Here is a 15,353-nt window from a genome sequence, read left to right as displayed (position 1 = left end):
CCAGCACAGAGCATCCTCCTTCAAAGTAGAAACTTGGCTCAGTGCCCAAGCCACACAACCTTTTGCAGAAACCCCAATAACAATCTAAGTATGTGTATCACTTTACAATTGGCAAAGCAGATCCTCACAGTAAGTGGGGCTATCAACCCATTTTACAGATTCAAATCAACCTGGGTGTCCTGATGCTGAGTCCTTTGTTCTTGACACTCAGTGAACCCAGGTGAGGTGTAGGGTTTCTGTGAAATACTGGGGGAGGCAGGAACCCGGATAGACTCTGACAGTTGTTCCTCACCTGCCTCCCCCTGCGCTCTCTGCTTGGTTGTAAGTCCTGATTTAACACAGGGTATCTGTGCTGTTGTCCATTGTGTTGTACAGCCTGTTGAGGCGTCTCTGATGTTACAGAAAGAGCGCTAGACCAGGAGTCTGGGTGTCTGAATTCTAGTGCCAGCTGCACCCCCAAATAAGTGTGCTGACCACCAATCGTTCTCTGCAGAGCTGAGCCCAAACCCCCAGCTAGAAGAGGAGGGCAGGATCGTGGCCTCGCACATGGTCGTGAGGCTGTGTGGGCCATGTGCCCGCTGCCCGTAGTGTCTCCTTGCTGGGTAATTTTCCTCCAGTCACCTCGTCCTCACCACCACCTGCCCAGCCCCCAGGTCTTCCCCGGGCCTCTCGTCTTCCCGTGTGTAATTTTCACCTTGTGCCTTCCCCCCTGCGTTTTCTAAGAATTCTTGGAGCTGATCTGCCGGCTTGCTAATTAGGTTTTTTTCCATTCTACTGTTAGGCTTCTCTGTTAATTTCCTTCACTATGCTTTTTGTTTCCACGGACTTACGTTTTCCGTAACTGCTGGCCCTTCCCAGTAGCCTCCCGGTGGTTCACTAACCGTGCCCCAAATCATTCCCCACACAGCTCCCCGAGGAAAAGGGGCTGGCTGATGTCAGAGCCCCCCAAGCACCTTCCCGAAGGGGTTCCTGGGAATGCAGGTCCCGTCTCTGAGGGCCTGTTTGCTGAGGTGAGCAGGTGCGGGTAAGCCAAACTCAGGGTTGTCAAGAACAGACCAGAGAAGTGGGCTTAGGCATAGGGTTGGTGGTTTTGGAAGTCCTTGAGCTAAAAGGTGCCACCTGACTTGGTGACCTGGCAAAGGCACCAGGTAAAGGAGGAACTCTGCGTGGTGACAGCTGCCCGGAGCCCTCAAAGCCACCCCCTGCTCCCTCATCGACTTGTGGACACCTCTGGGACACCTGTGCTCAGAAGAGCTGTACTTACCAAAAGGAATTGGAGGAGACATTTCCATGGAGACAGAGAACCTTAGAAGTTCGCTTGGACTCTGCCAATCCCCCTCCAAGTTTGCACTAGTGGTGGCCCAGAGTGACCGGTGGGTCTGTCTGTCATCCAAGTCAGGGACCTGCAGCTGCAAATACCCGACTCAACCTGGGTAACAGGAGCGCACAGTTAGGGAATCCTTCCAGGAAGCGGCAGAGCCAGGATTAAAAGCCTACTGGGTGTGGCTGCAGAAGCCAGGCTCTCCTCTGCTGGGCCGTATTCACTGAGTAGAGTCTGCACACAGGTAGGTGGTAGAGCCAGCCACAGCCAGTGCACCCAGGAACACCAGCCAGCTGTCTGAACTAAGTTCCTCCCACCCAAGCTTACCTCTCTCTCTCTCTCTCTCTCTCTCTCTCTCTCTGTCTTCATATCTTTCCAAAATAAGTAAGAGTTTCTTTGCCATTCATGCTGTTCTTTCCTCTTTCCAGTGATGTGCTTGCTTTTTCTTACGTTTTCTTTTCGATATTTCAGTAAGTGTTAGAGGCAAAGGAGAGTTGGACTAAAGGTTCTCCTAGATTGTCCGGGGTGTAACATCCTCTAAACCCAACACAGGGCACGCGTAGGCCAGTCCTGTCTCCCCTAAGAGACAGCCCCCACAGCTCACCTTGCAGTAATCCATCCACTGTGTGGTTAGAGGGGCAGGGACTGGGCGTGGCTGATAGGCATTTTAAGCACATTTGCAACTGCTTCTCCCGAATTGGAACCCAGATTGCTATGCAGATCTCTCCATGGGCAATGTGGAGATTATTCTGTAGATTTACAGGGTTTTCTTTTATTCAGCAAAAGAGACACAGGGAAGCAGTGAGATGGAAAGAGACAGCAAACCAGGAAGATTGCCAGCATCCGCTCATTGCTAACCATCTCTCTTGGCCAGGTCTCCTCTGACTCAGAAAACAAGGTTGGAAACAATGACTTTTCCTCCAGCTGCATGAGCGCAATGAGTATGTTGAGTAATGACCTCCACTGGCACAGGGAGGCTGCGGGAGGCTGTTGGGTAAAAGAACTTTGGGAGGTGGCCCATTAGCTTGCAACTGAGGACAACATGTGCTTCAGAAGCCCTGTACTACTTCTGTGACAGCGTTTTGATTTTTTTTAAAAAGATTTATTTTATTTTTTTGCAAGAGTTACAGTGAGAGGTAAAGCCATAGAGAGAGAAAGGTCTTCCATCGGCTGGTTCACTCCCCAAATGGCTGCAAATGACAGCCAGAGCTGTGCTGATCCAAAGCCAGGAGCCAGGAGCTTCTTCTGGGTCTCCCATGCAGGTGTAGGGGCCCAAGGACTTGGTCCATCTTCTATTGCTTTCCCAGGCCATAGCAGAGAGCTGGATGGGAAGAGGAGCAGCCGGGACTTGAACCATTGCCCATGTGCGATGCTGGCACTGCAGGCCAGGGCTTTAACTCACTGCACCACAGCACTGGCCGATAGCATTTTGTCTGATGTAGTGTTGGGGATCAGGGGAGGGGGTTGTGGAGACCCAGAGATCGCTTCGTGCACATAGCTCACCTGCCGCTCAGAATGGAATACTTCCTGCAAATTAACCGGACAGCAGCATTCCCCAAGACCATTTATATTACCATTGTTTGTTGCCATCACAACTCAAGAGGCGGAGCTGGGCCGACTGTCCTCCTCTCGGAGAAGCAGGAAGCTGGTGACACTGTGGATTTTCACGCTCCGAAGCTTCCTGTGACCGTAAGGCAGAGGGGATCTTACACAAAGAGAAACCGGGACAAGGTGAGCCCGTGTTCCCCTGCTCTTGGGATTCCTCGGTGGCCGGCCGGAAGGGAGGAGAGGGCCCATGTGTGTACTTGATCAGGAAACGGCTGCAGAAAAAGGTGTGGCAGGAAGCAATTTCCAAATTTTCCCCGTCATGGTATATGTGGCCACCAGACCACGCCGCTGGCCGCCACGTGGAAGCCAGCCACGCACCCTGCGACACTAATCGCCATGTCCCTGGTGCATGTAGGGGTCACGTAAAATATGAACGCTCTCCCACTGCCCCACCACACAAGCAGGTCTTCAGGCTTCCTCCAAGGCAGAAGAAGAACGCAGTCAGCCCTTGCTAACTGCCCCCCCCCCCCACAGGGCCGGCCTCTCGTGGCCCAGTAAGGTGGAGTGCCGTGAGTGGGAGCTGGATCGAAGAGAGGTTGGAGCTGGGTCCTGAAATGGGCGCTCCGCTTCTCACAGGCTCCTGGGAGAAGTGCATTCAGAATGGAGAGGGTGCTTGGTTCACACCCAGTGAATTTGCAGTGGAAGGGGGGCGGGGGCGCTCCAAGAACTGGAAGCGGAGTATGTGCTGCCGAGGGAGTCGCTCCGGGAGCTGCTGGCGGTGTGTCGATGACGACAGGGGGCACACAGGTCAGGAGCTGCTGGCGGTGTGTTGGTGATGACAGGGGGCACACAGGTCGGGAGCTGCTGGCGGTGTGTTGGTGACGACAGGGGGCACATAGGTCGGGAGCTGCTGGCGGTGTGTTGGTGACGACAGGGGGCACACAGGTCGCGGTTTGAAGAGTGAGTCGGTTTGCAGTGGCAGTGCAGTGCAGTGCCATTGAGCTGCGGCAGTGTGACGTAGGCAGAGCTCAATGCGGGTGGAAAAACGTGGCCGACAGGAGCACAGACTGGGAGGGAAACAGCGTGGATGGGCAAGGGATGGGACAGAGGAATTGGGTCTTGGGTTTGAGTCACAGAGAAAGGGCTGATTTTCCCACTAAGCGAAGTCCAAAAGAAGGGCCCCGTTTGCATTTGGATACCTTGAGTTTGAGATCCCAGGAGGGAGAACTGTGATGTGTACAAAAGAGCCTCCAGATTAAGCTCATTCACCAGCTCCATCTCTCTTTCAGAAAGGACTTCTGCTCTGGCCTCCGAGAATAACTCTTGGGAGGTGACCAGCAGGTGAATTCCTGCCACATTCTCTGTCTGGCTGAAGGCCTTAGGGTCCCCGAGTTTCCCAGCTCTGAGTCGCCTTCACACCTGGGCATGACATCTTCGTAGTGACTGTTTAAGCACAACGTTCCATGTCCATGCCATGTGGGAGACCTGGAAGAAGCTCCTGGCTCCTGGCTTTGACCTATCTCAGCCCTGGCTGTTGCAGCCATTTGAGTAATGAACCAGCGATGGAAGAAATCTCTCTCTCTCTCTCTCTCTCAGTCTCTCTCTCTCTCTAACTCTGCCTTTCAGAGTTGGGCCAGGCTAAAGGCAGGAGTGGGAAACCCACCCAGGTCTCCCACATGGGTGGCAGGAACCCAACCACTTGAGCCACCCCTGCTGCCTCCCTGGGTCTGCCTTAGTAGGAAGCTGGAGCCAGGACTGGAGCCAGAGATCCAACCCAGGCACCGATATAGGATGTGGGTGTCTTAGCCAGCATCTTGACCACCAAATACACCTGCCCTCGGATTTCTGTAATGATTATTACTGTGTAAAAAAACAATTGAAGATCTTTAAAATATAGATCATTCAGTAATATCCTAGATATTGCAGTGTTTCTAATCCTTATAATGCCATATGGCAGCACATGATAGCCAGGGACACACTCAGTCTCACCTCTTAGTCCCACCTCCTGAGACAGGATGAAGGGTAGGACTGGCCTTGCCCTCGGCCACTTGCCCCGGTACCTGTACCTCTGCAGCTTACCCGGCCTGCTCGGGGTCTAGCTTTGTGTACGCATGTGATAGAGAGAACCGATGCTGATACTCCAAAGGCGTTTTCTGTGGTGTCCGTGGGGTGCTGCCTCTGTGACCGAAGGTGTGTGGGAAGCAGGTGCAGCGTCCGAGGCTCAGAGCCTGTGAGCATGTGAGGGTCCTTGTGCGTGGGCAGGGGAACAGGACAACGGCTCGTGCTCCTTGTGAGTGACTGGATGTCCATTGCACCTGCTCAGAGAAGGGTGTCACCCTGTGATGTCACACTGGTGCTTCTGGGGAAAGTCGGATGCAGATCCGCTGCTGCCTGCAAAGGTTTTGTGTAACGGCAGCGCTGTTGAGGTACCCGAGGGTTGCCTGGTAAAGGTGCGTCATGTCCCTTGGGCAGCTGAGATGCTGTTGACCTAGGCACTGAACAGGCCACGGCCGTCAAACCTGCGCCTGCAGAGTGGTCACACATTGCTCGGTAGAAAAAGTCAGTAATTTCAATACTACTGGGTGTAGGGTCCTCAGTGGGTGTAGTCACAGCATTCGGAGTGTAGTGATCCACCATGAAACACCTTTCATTCTTTCCAGGACAGGCCAAGTTGGGCTGTTAGCTACAGAAGCCGTGGGAATAATCACCTCCTCTGTAGATAGGTCTTGTACAATGAGTGCCAGTCTTTCAAGGCCCGGTTTTAATGTATGCTGACAATCGAACATTGATTATTTAACAGGGAGGAGCTCCATGGGGTTCCATTTTGTAAAACTGATTGAAAGCACCAAATGCGTCATTGTATTTTCACTTATTACTGGGTCAGTGCATCTGTGCCCACTACAGAAAATTTCAGGGCATTGAAGTTTTAAATAAATGAATGAATGAATGAATGAATAAATAAATAACCCTGCTGTCCCAGAAACTGGAGGAAAGTTGGAAGGGCATGAAAAGGAAGGAGGAAATGCCCTTTACCTTGCAAAACGCTGTGTGCTTTCGGAAGACCCGGCACAATTGCTGTACAAACCACGCCCGTGTACTCTTCCTTACCCAGGTCCAGCCCCAGGGCTTCCTAAGCGGCTCACTGTAACCCTGACTCTGCAGACAAAGCCATCACACAGCCATCGTCACACGAATGGATCCAGCTTCAACGCGGGCCTTTATTTGTAGGGTAACGGCACCAACCTCGGGCAGCTCTATGATGTCCACAAGCTTGTGATGTGCACAGTGATCCTATGACAATGGGTAGCCCCATTTCACAGATGAGAAGACTGAAGAACAGAGGCTAAGTAACCTACCCGAGATTTCATAGCCAGAAAGTGGTAGAATTTCCTCTGGAACCCACACAGTCTGGCATTTGTGTTCTTAATCCCTAGCCTGTCTATAAGAAAGAACTTACAACTGACATATGAGGGTCCTTCCAAATGCTTGTGGGAAAGCGAATTAAAATGTAAGTTCAGGTGCGTTTAGCCCAACACTTAAGACACCAGGTGAGATGCCAGTGTTATGTTACTATTATTAGCATAGCTAAAAAGGAAGACTGACAGTACTAAGAGTAGACAAGGATACAGAGCGCAGGAAATCTCATGGTTGGCCGATGGTAACGCAGAATGGTCCAGTCGGAGTTATTCGGAAGTCAGAGTTACAGAGAATCTTCCGTTCACAGTTCACTCCCCAGATGGCTGCAGTGGCCAAGGCTGAGCCAGGTAGATGCCAGGAGCTTCATTTGAGTCTTCCATGTGGGTGGCAGGGGCCCAAGGACTTGGGCCATCATCTGTGGCTTTTCCCAGCCCATTAGCAGGAAGCCAGATCAGAAGTGGAACAGCCCGGACACGATCCGGTGCCCATGTGGATGCCAGCAACATTGCAGGCAGAGGCTTTACCAGCTATGCCACAGTGCTGGCCCCAGTAGTCTTTTTTTTTTTTTTATAAAATTAAACTTGGGCTTATCTTGGACCCAGCAAACATAGTTCCACATAAAGACCTGCACACTGATGGTTGTAGCAGCTTTGTGCATAATAGCCAAAGACTGAACATAACCCAATTGTCATCTACAAGTAAACTAATTAGCACGTTGTAGCACATCCATACAATGAGGTAACCACTCAGCAATAAAGAAAATGAACTCCTGCTACCTCCAGCAGGGGTACACCCCAAGAGCACTGGGCTCAGCGGGAATAGTCAGACCCAAAAGGCTGGTAGTGGTGGGAGTCCACTCATGCGGTGACAGCTATATGACCATGCACAGAAGACAACGTTCTGGGGCCAAAATGCTGGTCAGGGGGTTGCCTGGGACTGGAGGGGGAGGGGAGCCTGTGGGAGCTTCCTGGATGAAGAAGCTGTTCTTTGTCTTCACTGTGTCAGTGTCACGTGAGTACGTACTTGTCAAAACTCAACCTACTTTTTTCTTGTTCAAAATTTATCTATTTGAAAGGCAAAGGTACAGAGAAAAGGAGAGACACAGAGAGAGAGAGAGGGGGAGAGAGAGAGAGAGAGAGGTCTTCCATCCACTGGTTCACTCCCCAAATGGCTACAGTGTCCAGAGCTGGGCCATTCTGAAGCCAGGAGCCAGGAGCTTCTTCCTGGTCTCCCACGCAGGTGCAGGGGCTCAAGCACTAACGCCATCCTCCACTGCTTTCCCAGGTGCATTAGCAAGGAGCTGGATGGGAAGTGGAGCAGCTAGGACTTAAACTGGCAGCCATATGGGAGGCTGGCACTGCAGGTGGCTACCCCACTCCACCTGAGCCTACATCTTTAAAAGGAATTTACTGTATGTCAGTTATACCTCAGTGAGGCTGACTTCACAATAAATAAACAAATACCCAACTACGTGATCAAACCATCAGTGGAAGCCCCAGTGCCACTAAAAATAGAATTATGCATTTTGGCCCCCTCACCTCCCCCCGCCATGGTGCCCTAGATTGGTCCTTCTCATGTGTTCTCTCCAGGGTGACTGATGTGTCTTCCAGACTTTTCTTCAAGGGTCTTTGCAGTGGCGGGGGGGAGGGCTGTGGAAAGCAGAAGAGAGTGTGGCATCCAGAGCCTTCCTCGTCAGCCCGGGGCGATGATTTGAAAGTGACTGCCGCCTTCTTCCCTCACCTCCCAGGCTAGCCTTTCCTTGGGGCAGCAGGAGAGGATTACAGAAGAGAGAGCACGTGGGGCCAGCTGGGGCCGGCGCTGTGGCGTAGCGAGTGAAACCACCGTCTGCAGTGCCCGCATCCCATGTGGACGCTGGTTCGAGTCCCGACTGCTCCACTTCCGATCCAGCTCTCTGCTATGGCCTGAGAAAACAGTGGAAGATGGCCCAAGTCTTTGGTCCCCTGAACCCCATGTGGGAGACCCGGGAGAAGCTCCTGGCTCCTGGCTTCGGATCGGCGCAGCTCCAGCCATTGCAGCCATCTGGGGAGTGAACCAGCAGATAGAAGACCCCCCCACCCCGTCTCTCTCTGCCTCTGCTTCTCTGTAACTCAGCCTTTCAAACAAATAAATAAATCTTTAAGAGAGCGAGAGAGCATGTGCCACCCCAGGGCAGGGCATCCGTTTCTGCCTGACTTTCCGGAGCCCGTGGCTGGACTGTCGGAAGGGAGGGCGTTGGCTGCCATCTTTAGATGCGCTGGCAGCAGTCACCACAGACAACACTGGTTCCTGGAGGGGCTCTCTGGCTGCCTAGAGCCCTGGAGTGATGCTTCCTGTCTCTGGACCCGCCGGTTGCTCTAAGGAGACAGCCCTCGTGGGGAATGTCTGTGGACGTTTGTTTCCCACCCCGCCTCCCTTCTGCAGAGACGGACACGCTGGGTGATTCCGAGCTGGGAACGGTTTCGCGTGCGCTTGTCCGCTGAGACACGGTGAGGTTCTCTGGGCTCCTGGCCCGTTCACTCCGCGGACCAAACGGAAAGGCAGACACTACGTCTGCGACTGGAACCCATGCAACTGCCTGTCTTTAGACTTTGGTTGAAAAGAAAACGGTGCCTGAAATAATTTTGCTTTCCAATATACATTCTTTCCTCTTTTACTATTAGGAACCCCAGTTATTAGAGGGGGACGTGACTACCTAACTAAAATTTATTCTTAGCCATGGAATGACTCAATTTTGATCAGTTAGATGTAAGAAAAACAAAAGAAAAAGGGTTTATGTGACTTCTAGGAAATGTCTGTAGTAGGAATATGCAGACCCTTCATTTTCCTTTCCTCCTTCCCATCAGCTGGAATATAAATGTGATGACAGGAACACTAGCAGCCACCTTGGATCATGAGGTAGCACACTAATCATGGCAGGGTAGAAGAGAATGAGCCTGGTGGGTGCAGAGCTGCTGTGGAGGCCTGGATTGTAGACATCTGGATTTTCTTTTACAAACAAAAAAATCTATTTCTAAGTTTAAAAAATTTATTTATTTTGTTTGAAAGGTAGAAAGACAAAAATCTCCCATCTGCTGGTTCCCTCTCCAAAATGCCTGTGATATCCAGGGCCAGGCCAGGCCAGAGCTTGGAGCCTGGGACTCAATCCAGGTGCCCCAAGTGGGCGGCAGGGACCCACGTAAACCACCACCTGCTGCCTCCCAGGATCTGCATTAGCAGGAAGCTGGAGCTGGGGGGCAGAGCCAGGGCTTGAGCCCAGATGCGCCCGTATAGGCTGCAGGCGTCCCAAGTGGCACCATAACTACTGCGCCAGGCGCCCACCCCAACCTCTGATGTCTGAAGTCCCTGTGACCTGATTGCTGTTCTTGTTTTATGCAACCAAACTAAGTAATACAAAAACTGCCAACAACAACTGGTTTCAGAAGATAAGTGCACTCCACAATTGATCACTCTGATAGGTCTAAGAGTCAAAGGGACCACACAAACAAGACTAGTGTCTGCTAATACTAACTGATAGATTCATAAAGGGAAAAAATGATCCAACATGGGAAGTGGGATACACAGCAGACTCATAGAATGGCAGATGTCCTAAATAGCACTCTGGCCTCAGAATCAGCCCTTAAGGCATTCGGATCTGGCTCAAGAGCCCATGAGAGTATTTTAAGCATGGAAAGCCAAGACACTCTGGAAAAAAAAAAGAAGAAGAAGAAGACCTAAATGAAAGATCTCTGCAAGTGAGATCCCAGTGGAAAGAATGGGGCCATCAAAGAAGGAGGTACCTTTCTCTGAAGGGAGGAGAGAACTTCCACTTTGACTATGACCCTATCGGAATAAGATCAAAGTCAGCGAACTCTAAAGGCTTCCATAGCCTTGGCAACTCATGACTAGAGCCTAGGGAGATTACTGACGCCATAAACAAGAGTGTCAAATTGTTAAATCAACAACAGGAGTCACTGTGTACTTATGTCTCATGTGGGATCTGTCCTTAATGTGTTGTCCAATGTGAAGTGAAGCTATAACTAGTACTAAAACAGTATTTTTACACTTTGTGTGTCTGTGTGGGTGCAAACTGATGAAATCTTTACTTAGCATATACTGAATCGATCTTCTGTATATAAAGATAATTGAAAATGGAAAAAAAAAAACCCTGGTGTTAAATTGGAAATTGCATACAAAATTAATCAATTTTTAAAAAATATCATGTAGGATCTCTGTCTTTAATGTGCTGTACACTGTTATTTAATGCTATAACTAGTACCCCAACAGTATTTTTTCACTTTGTGTTGCTATTTGGGGGCAAACTGTTCAAACCTTTACTTAATATATACTAAACTGATCTTCTGTATATAAAGAGAATTGAAAATGAATCTTGATGTGATTGGAAGGGGAGAGGGAGCAGGAAAGGGGAGGGTTGCGGGTGGGAGGGAAATTATGGGGAGGGGAAGCCATTGTAATCCATAAATTGTACTTTGGAAATTTATATTCATTAAATAAAAGTTTAAAAAAAAAAGAGATAAGTGCACTCCAAAGCTTCCCCAGAGCTCAAGTGAGGCAGAGCAGGCTGCTGAAACTGCTCATCTGACTATAGGATAAAAGACGCCGTGGGGCCAGCGCTGTGGTGTAGCGGGTAAAGCCCCAGCCTGCAGCGCCGGCATCCCATATGGGCACCAGTTCAAGTCCCAGCTGTTCCACTTCCAATCCAGCTCTCTGCTGTGGCCCGGGAGTGCAGTGGGAGATGGCCCAAGTGCTTGGGCCCTGCACCCGCGTGGGAGACCCAGAAGAAGCTCTTGGCTCCTGGCTTCGGATTGGTGCAGTTCTGGTCATTGCAGCCAACTGGGGAGTGAACCAGCAGATGGAAGACATCCCTCTTTCTGCCTTTCCTTCTCTCTCTGTGTAACTCTTTCAAATAAATAAATCTTTAAAAAAAAAAAAAAGACGCTGAAAATGGTTTCACTGAGGCCAGTTCAGTGTATGTAGCAGCGAGGTTTGCGAGGCAAATGAATAATTTTTATTGACTCATGCTGCTTTCAAAGTCAGATCAGAGCAGCCGGGCTGTACCCGTTCGGACAGGAGTTAGACCGATTCTGAATGGCAGTAAAACAGGTGCGTTTATACCGGCCCTCTGCTGTTCACCACGCGCCCACAGCCCGGCCGGCAGTACAACCACTCCTGCCATCTGCTTTGCAGTTCTGTATCCTGGAGCCCGTAGACCAGAGGGTTAAAACACTGGGCAAACGCAAAGACACTGAAAAGCACCAGGTTCAGAGCAAAGAAAAACAGCCCACACATCTTTCCCAGACCTATGATCAGCAGGGTCGGTATGACATGTAGACTGATCTGCACCAGGTGGACGAGGACCCGCCGCCTGGCTCTGATGTTGGCCCTGTTGAAATGGCCAGCCCGCTTCCCCTCCCGGTAGATCAGAGAGTAACTGATGAGAATGGCAGACAAGGGGACGAGGAGGAAGGTCATGCCTACAGCTCTGGCAGCAATGCCGTTCAAGATCACAGGGCAAAAGGGTTCGGATTTCAAAACAGCGCCCGCAGGGGAGTTGGCGCCCTCCATGAAGAATAGGGAAACGTTCTTGAGGATGATGGTTGCCCAGGTGCCAGCCAGAATCCTACACTTGACCGATTCGACCAAGGACAGGGACGTGAGTGGCCAGCAAATGGCCAGGCAAGCGTTGAGAGCCATCAAGGCCAGAGTGAAGAGGATGCCTTCTCCAACGCTCAGCTGTGCCCCGAACACCACCCAGCACAGCAGCAGGGGACTGTTGGCCAGCAGGGCCCGCATCCCCTGGAAGACAACCCCCAGGCCACAGTAGGAGGAGATGCACAGGAGGTGATGGCACAGGAGGAGGTAGCGGACCTCTCTCCTCAGCTCCAGGTTCTGCCACACGATTGTGGTGACGACGACCGTGATGGACGTGGCACAGGAGAACGCGACCACGTACACAGAGGCCTTCACGGCTGCCTCTCGCCGCAGCCAGTCTGACACGTTGCAGTGCTCAGAAGACAAGTTCATGGTCTCCGGGGCTGGCGTGGCTCCTATGGGGGGGGGGGGGGAGGGAAAGAGTGGGAATGAGCATATCTGTGTGTTGATTTCGGGAATAGAAGGCGCGCTCTTTGGTACGGAGGATGACAATTCTGGAGAGATTGACAGGAATCAAAGAGGCCAGAGAAATGGCCTCCTCTCTTCGTTTTGGGGGAGGGGCACGTACACCCACACAATGCACATGGACAGCTGTGCGTGTCACTCCGTTCTCAGCAAGCTGCTCAAACTCAGGCCAAGGCTGTACTGCTTACGCAGCCTTTGTTTCTGTACTTTTGATTGTGACAATTTCTACAATCCAGAGCGCATAGCACGACATTATAGAAGCCAGTGGATGGGCACTCGGGACGGTGGTTGGGACACCACCTGGGCGCTCAAATCCCCTCTCAGAGTGCCTGGGTTCAAGGGCAGGCTCTGCTCCCAACGTGCACCCTGGGAGGCAGCCGTGATGGCTCAGGTGGCTGAGTCCCTGCCGCCCATGAGGGAGACCTGGACTGAGTTCCAGACTCCTGGTTTCAGCCTGGTCCAGCCCTGGCTCTTGTGGACATCTGAGGAGTGGAGCAGAAGATGGAAGATCTCTCTCCCTCTCCCTCCCTTTCAAATCCATCGGTAAATAAAAGCAAATTGAGTAACCAGCACACGCTTGCTAACACACATGCAAAGACGTGGGGAAGAATCCGGAAGGGAGGTGTGTGACACGTAGGGAACACACTGACTCTGCCTTGGGTTCCTTTAGTCCACTGAGATGAACAGTAATGGTGGCCATTGTGCGTGGCGTTCACCAAGAACTTTCTAAGAATCAAAAGTTGTTGTCGGCACGTCACTCTGGGGAGTTTTGTTTTCTGCAAAGTGCACTGTACACAAATGGGAAAAGTAAGACTTGGAGAGCCTGAGTCACTTGCTCGTGGGGCTTTTGCAGTGTGGGTCAGGACCTGATTTGGGAGGCACCATTCGAGAGCCCACCCTCCCAGCCACCCCAGGAGTCAAGTGAATGCCTTCTCTGAGTTCTCCTTCGACCAGTGTCGTGTCCCCGAAACCTGGACTCCACTGGAGAGGTATTCTTCCTGTTTTGTGAGAACTAGGAGCCTGGACGTCCAGGAAGGTGTTAGGATTATAGGATTACTGAAAGAATGTGACCACCAAGACGGTACGGCACACACAGCGGCCTCATACCACCCTCTCAAGCATAGGATGTGAACCAGCAGGTGCAACGTCTCTCTCAGCAATGAAGGGCAGCCCAGGAAATCACCGAATTACAGTAGCACTGTGGCTGTGAAAGTCTGCGGTGGGGATGCTGCCTGTTGCCCCCCATCTGCACCCCGCCCAAGGCGATGGCCCCTGTAGTCTGTGCTGCCTCGCTCCTTGCTCGTGACTTCAAACATCACCTCCCCCATCAAAGCATATCGCCATCTGATACATGGGAAATCATTCTGGGGACTGCACTGCGTCAGTCAGGGTCTGTCTCTTAAATCTGACCCCAGGCACACGGAGCAGGGATTCCAGGAGAGATGGCCTGGAATTGGCCTGCCAGGCAGGCAGTGGGGTGAGCAAATAGAAGAAAGAGACATGGCCAGCACTGCGGCTCACTAGGCTAATCCTCCGCCTGCAGTGCCAGCACCCCGGGTTCTAGTCCCGGTCGGGGCTCCGGATTCTGTCCCGGTTGCTCCTCTTCCAGGCCAGCTCTCTGCTGTGGCCCGGGAGGGCAGTGGAGGATGGCCCAAGTGCTTGGGCCCCTGCAACTGCATAGGAGACCAGGAGGAAGCGCCTGGCTCCTGGCTTCGGATCGGCGCAGCGCACTGGCCATAGTGGCCATTTGGGGGGTGAACCAATGGAAGGAAGACCTTCCTCTCTGTCTCTCTCTCACTAACTCTGCCTGTCAAAAAAAAAAAAAGAGAGAGAGGGACAGAGACAAAGGAGCCATGAAGGCCCCAGGAGGCCGCACAGCCTGGGCTTTGTCCCTGCATTTTCCATCCCACGGGGATGCTCTGCGTCTCCTGTCCGCAGAGTCTAAACCTCGAAACCCTCCCTCTGTTATCTGAGCGGCTAACACGGATCTGTTCCGCTTTGTCCTCGGGACTGCCAGAGGCCCACCACGCCCACACACCCCCAAACACCCCCCCACACCCCTTCTCTGTCCCGTTTGGCTGGGCTCCCTCCCTGGCCACCGGCTACAGCTTAACAAAAGTTAACCCTTGCCCTGGACGTGAAGTGGCTTCAGGGAGATGTTTATTGTTGGGGCGGGAACTGCTTGCTTTGGTCTCCTAGTGTGTTTAACACTTGCCTCAACACAGCACCCTGCTTCCTCGTGGTAGTCCCCCACCTTTACCGGCCCTGGAAGCACCCACCGCATTAATAACCAGTGAGGTGACAAGGTGCCAAAACAGTTAGCAACATCCGGGGAAGATGAAGACGGCGATGGCATTAGACCATAATCACCGAAAAGGATCATGTGCAGGTTTGCTCATTTGCCAAATGAGTGAGAAAGCCAGGTGAGCTATGAGAGGGTTGTGTGCAGAGGAAAGAGATTCCTGCAGCCTGGCACAGTCAGAGAAGGCTTCCTGGAGGAGGTAAGGCCTGAATCATGACAACCAGAGCAAAAGTAGGGTGCGCGGGTGGGGGGGGGGGGAGGAAGGAGCAGTGCAGAGCCAAGGCAGAACCGGTTTGGTGCGTTCAGGGCACGGTGGGTGGGTTTTGTGCAGTGAAGGACTTGTTTAGGGCACTCCAGATAGATGAAGGTCCCCAAGGGTTAAAATTCATTTTGTAGCCAATCAGGAGCTGCTCAGGCCACAGGTTCAGCACCGACAAGAGCTACCCTGCTGTGCGCTGTGCCGATGCCCACCAGCTCTGTCTGCAGCACTGTCTCCCACCTGGGGAAAGGTGCCCCCCAGCACCCGTCTAGAGGATGGCTCCCCGAGGCCCAGCTGGACTCCTCCCAGGCCCTGCACGGGGACTGCTGTGGGATGGAAGCTCTGTGACCTCAGAGAGGGACACTTACAGTGACCGGAGCAGCGGCTGCCCC

The 15,353-nt window shown here is 52.2% G+C and overlaps 2 protein-coding genes across 6 annotated transcripts in view; one reads left to right on the top strand and one right to left on the bottom strand.

The window, feature by feature from the left end:
- The window catches only part of LOC133760701 (sp110 nuclear body protein-like), a 45,592-nt gene that overhangs the window by 26,378 nt on the left and 3,861 nt on the right, over positions 1 to 15,353 (top strand). For 2 of the 5 annotated variants that reach the window (XM_062193289.1, XM_062193294.1), the window contains exon 9: positions 5,982 to 10,173. The exons of 1 other annotated variant lie outside the window; for it this stretch is intronic. In XM_062193289.1, coding sequence (XP_062049273.1) covers positions 5,982 to 6,097 — 116 coding nt within the window. In that variant the 3' untranslated portion in view covers positions 6,098 to 10,173. Of the gene's footprint in view, positions 1 to 5,981; positions 10,174 to 15,353 lie in introns of those variants that run through there. 2 more of the 5 variants (XM_062193302.1, XM_062193315.1) reach the window with 2 other exon arrangements.
- On the bottom strand, positions 11,393 to 12,307 carry LOC133757018 (uncharacterized). The gene has a single exon (XM_062187633.1). It carries the CDS (start codon positions 12,305 to 12,307, stop codon positions 11,393 to 11,395), a length of 915 nt encoding a protein of 304 aa, XP_062043617.1.

The sequence above is a fragment of the Lepus europaeus genome, chromosome 1, assembly GCF_033115175.1.
Source record: "Lepus europaeus isolate LE1 chromosome 1, mLepTim1.pri, whole genome shotgun sequence".
In the NCBI taxonomy this organism is placed as follows: domain Eukaryota; kingdom Metazoa; phylum Chordata; class Mammalia; order Lagomorpha; family Leporidae; genus Lepus; species Lepus europaeus.
This window is presented reverse-complemented; position numbering and strand designations above follow the sequence as displayed.